We start from the raw sequence: 4,984 nt of genomic DNA on the forward strand, positions 1-4,984 counted from the left end.
GGTGTGGTTGTGAATTTTTTGAATATTTTTGGTTTGCTTTAGAAGGGTGCTTCTCGTTACAGAATTCTGGTTTGCATCCAAGAAAAATGCATAAAATCAGAATACGTGACCATACACTTCCATCAAATGACCAAAACATACTCAGAATCTCTAGCTTATTGTTGAGATTAAAGAGGCACAATGGCAATTGTTTAGATAATCTAGTGGAGAAGGTGAAAGAGAAGAATGGGTTTGGTACAAAAAAATTTGTTGAATTGGTGAAATCATATATTTGGTAATGGAGGTAGAGGCGATTTAGGGTAGAGGAGGGTGTTGAATGGTGGAGAAGAGAATTGGAGGAGAAGGTGTGAAAATTAGGTGGGTCCACATTATTTTAGGAAAAAAAAAAAGAAAATACCTAATTTTAGGTAGGCAACTTGCGTCCGAGAGAGTGCATTTCACGCAATGTTGGCTGACATGGCCGGGTGTTTAGTTGATCTTCTTTTGTGAATAAATAAAGTGTTTAGCTGGAAATGGCCTCGGTTGAGGTGTTCCGTTGATCGTTGAGGACAACTTAAAGGGGCGCTTTATTTATTTCGCCTTTTAAATATTTCTTGGTGATGCCATTTATTTCTATCTTTATACCATATTGGAAGAAGTAATAGAATTTTTAAGGGACTGCTTTCATTAGCATAAACATGGACTCGCGTCGCCTTAAATTGAAACGACGAAACTGCAATTCCTAAAACACTTTCATCAGTATTGGCCTTGTATTACAATTTCTTAAGAAAGATCCAAGTGGCAACATTACTTCCAACAAATTAAATCACTGACCAAGTTTTTCACTTTTTTGTTGCTTCTATTTGTTGAGTTTCATGCTTCCATGTTTCAATATGTCAGTTGGGGACCTCATGGGAGGTTTTGAATTGTTCAGTAATCTCCCAATCTTCTTGACCTTTTGCATATAATACCATTTCTTTTTTGCCTTTTCTTGATTAACTGATGTTACGGTGGTTATTCTCTTGCAAATTGTTCCTTGGAGTCCAGACCAATGGCATGGTTCTTTTTGGCTCACGTGACAGTTCCAAATCTCTCAACGGTTATGTTCTACTATCAGACAGAGTTCTTAAAATTGGACGCATCTTTCCTTGGAACAGCACGTGTTCTTGGATGGTTGGGCCTCATGATCGGGACCTTGACTTACAATCGCTATTTAAAAAAGATGAGGTTGCGATATATTCTCATGTAAGTAGATCTTTGACTTGTACATGTGATGTGAAGGAATATTGACTTAGATTATCAAATCACTTTATTTTCCTATTTATAATTTATGCAGGTTTACTCAAGTAGGTGTGGCCCTTTTGACTGTTCTAGATATGGTTCTGGTTTCTCGAGCTAATGTTTTATTAGGTATATCAGACAAGGTTGCAGTGCTTTTTGGGTCTGCTCTTTCTGACGGCATCAATCAATTCAAGTATGTCCAACAATTTTCTTATATATCTCTTGTTCAAAGTAGTTATAGAACATCTGAAGCAGCTAACATCTGTTAAGTATAAAACATGAGTATTTGTTGTTCCATATTTGTCAGAAAGCATTTGAAGTATTCTCTTCTTGTTGCAGGTTCATGCCCTTTCTCATCTTATCAGGACAACTTTGTCCTCCGGGCATTGAAGGGACTTTGTTTGCATTATTCATGTCGATAAACAACTTAGGAATGACAGTGGGATCTTTTGTAGGAGCAGGGCTGGCTTCGGTTCTAAACATCTCTTCAGGGTCTTTTGACAATCTCTTCTTAGCCATTGGAATTCAGGTCCTCTGCACTTTCATCCCAGTGGTCTTCCTCTTTTTGATACCAAAGGAAGCTACAGGTTTGTCAGCATAATTCATAAAGCATACATGGCAGGTAACAGATTAGACAACAAAGGAATTTTTTCTTATTTATTATAGATGGATACTCGTGTTAGTTTGAGATGAGTTTAAATGGAGCGACATGGTTATTGAGGAGATACATATAGCTGACCATAACTTGCTTGGGATTAAGACATAGTTGTTGTATGAACACTCACAGCCTGGTAGTTTTTTGCTACTCTCTTCTGCTTATTTACATCTGTAATATCAAACATCAATTGTAGGATTAGGGATGAAACTGCAGGCTGATTTGGGAATCCAGAAGTTTTATATCAGAGCATTATTTTGACAGTTGGATTTTGACATATCCCCTTTAACTTCACATAAAGACGGGAACTACCATGTCAAATACTATCTAGTTGAAAGAGAATATTTTGCTGTCAAATTGAACAAAAGGACCAAAAAGTACACAATTAACGAAATAAAATCTTATAATTTTAGCTACATAAGAAAAATAGTTCCAATGAAAAAAATATGCCTTGTAAGGATAATTAGTGGCATTTTGAATTTGTTGTTTAAAGAAAATAAAAGGAAAAAGGCATCTAAGATAATTAAAAAATAAACCCTATATAAATTAATGTTAAAAATAAATAACATATGTAACTAGATGCATCGACCTTTATATTCACACTCATTCTTTTAGGGATAGTGGGAGTATTACTTTTTATTTTCTTAAATAGTACTTATATTTCAGTGGGTACCAACGACTGTTCCTTTGCATGACATTCTTGTCATTCCCTTTTAGTAAAAAAATTCATTTCTCTGTTTTGAGGATTTTCTTGTCTTTTGTTCAATTACTGCCAATTTTCTATCAAAGGGTACTTGGCCACGTAGGCGGATCCAGAATTTAATGTTAATGGTTCCTGCAATGATATCGAGTAAATATTCAATGGTAACTTGTCACATTCAAACATTTATAGTTTTTTAGTGAATTTTTTGAACATATTTGCACTTTTTGAGCAAAAGTTACTGGGTTCACGTGAACTCATAGGTCGCAAGGTGGATGCGCCCCTGCTTGGCCAATGCGATACAAGAGAGGAGCTCTTTCTGTAAAAGTTTAAGACACGCACAACAGATTATTAATGTATACCTAACACCTAATAATGCAAGTAATCAAATTATCCTTAAACTAAATATAGAATATACTAGATTATCATATGGAGAATTAGAAAATACTCTCCTGTAATGGTACTAATTGATCTGGTCATATGGTATACTCCACCTCAAGTTGGAATATACAAACCACATATAAATATGAACATGGTCCCTAAATTGCTGTTTGGTGAATGGGTTTGTAAGTTGATCATTGTGCTAACAAAATTGGTCTGGTAAATAAACTCCGATTGCATTGTCATATTTATAAGTGAGAATCAAACACATTAACAAAATTGGTCTGGTAAATAAACTCCGATTGCATTGTCATATTTATAAGTGAGAATCAATCTCAACGTGTTTGATTCTCCGGCCCGTAGAATAATAGATGCACGATAGATTGATTGCCGAAATAAAATTCATCTGCTTTACTTATCCGAAATTTGACTCCTCAAGTAGCTCTTTCAACAACATAAATGTAAATATTCAATAAAAGAAGAAGAAGAGTATTGCAGAAAAAAGTAGAGGGAGAGAATTCTTATTGATTTGGGATGAATTATAATGGAATAGAATCCTCTATTTATAGGGAGAGGGAGACTTAGCCACCAAGCAATGAACCCTAGAATCTCTCTAAATATAGACATTCACCATAAAAACAATTCTATTTATAACACTCCCCCTTGAATGTCTATTCAACAGATAATGTGCCTCGTTAAAACCTTAACTAAAATAAAACCCAGTAGGAAAAAAATTCTAGAGAAGGAAAAAGAGTACACATATCTAACAATACGCCTTTTGGTTGCCTCGTTAAAAACCTTGCAAGGAAAACCCAGTGGGACAAAATCTTGTAAGGAAAAAAGAGTACAACGCGTATTAACTCCCCATAATAAGAGCATCAATTCACATCCTTAAGCATTTGCATTCCAATCTTGTGCACCATCTTCAAAAGATCTTTGGTAGAGATTTGATGAACAAATCAGCCATATTAACTTGAATGAATGCATTGCACCTTGAATCATCATTCTTGATAGAGATGTAATGTCTTCATATAATGTCGTGTAATAACTTTTCAATATTTCCATAGAGGTATTCTCGTTATCACCTTATCATGCTTATAGTTATAGCAAGATACATATGTGCACAAATTGCATTTAGGATATGGTACTTCAGGACCAAGAATTGTATATGCTTTAAGCGATTTAAATCCTTCAAGGATTGGCATATAAGTTAAGTCATATAATAGACTTTAATTAGATGCATATCAAGTTTTCATGTCATGCTAGACATATAAGATAACGAAAACTGATTGCACATACCATTGACTTTATACTTTCAAGTATTTGAACTACATGTCTTTCATATGAAACCAATTCTATTCGAATTGTATCTCCAGACTTAAGATCCTCATATATATTTAGTGCTATAATCAATGTCGTCGACAAACATTTTATATCGGTTCCAACCTCCTTATTTTTCATAAAGACATAATATAGAGATCTCTTCATTCATATTTTCAGGTACAATCTCTCTTGAGATTTTATGAAGTGTTATGTCATGTGATCTTCTAGATCACTTGCCTCCTTTGTTATGATCATTTAGATCATTTGCTCATCTTCTTTACCAAGAAGTTTATTTGAAACCGAGCATTTGCAATGAGAATATAGTTACTTTCTTTGGGTCAGCAAATGCGTCTGGCATGCTTTGCAATATATTGCAAATGAATTATCCTTTTATGAACTTCAAGTTCATATTATTTTATTCGAGGATCTAGATGTATAAATGATAATTCATTCCATGTAACTTTTTCTCAACTGTTGTATCTTGTCTCCCCCTCATGTTAGAAAAGCTAACTTGTTTCCTCAACTTTGAGAACCCATCTTTGTGCGTTATGGTGTTAATCAAAATATACACCGCACATCAATAATAATAAGATAGAATTATTTGGTTCCTGACCCTGAAACCACTTGTGAGGGGAGAATGTAATATACTTTCGTATATAACCTAT

General features: G+C 34.4%; 1 protein-coding gene across 1 annotated transcript; it reads left to right on the top strand.

The window, feature by feature from the left end:
- Positions 1-1,026: 1,026 nt before the first annotated feature.
- Positions 1,027-2,192, top strand: LOC109222018 (probable folate-biopterin transporter 4; the record flags this gene model as incomplete). Its single annotated transcript, XM_019386430.1, is given in 3 exon segments — positions 1,027-1,224; positions 1,316-1,453; positions 1,600-2,192. Coding segments are annotated over 3 exon segments (598 nt in total), but the record flags the coding sequence as incomplete, so codon positions are not given.
- Between the last annotated feature and the right edge of the window lie 2,792 nt (positions 2,193-4,984).

This window comes from Nicotiana attenuata, unplaced genomic scaffold (genome assembly GCF_001879085.1).
Source record: "Nicotiana attenuata strain UT unplaced genomic scaffold, NIATTr2, whole genome shotgun sequence".
NCBI lineage: Eukaryota > Viridiplantae > Streptophyta > Magnoliopsida > Solanales > Solanaceae > Nicotiana > Nicotiana attenuata.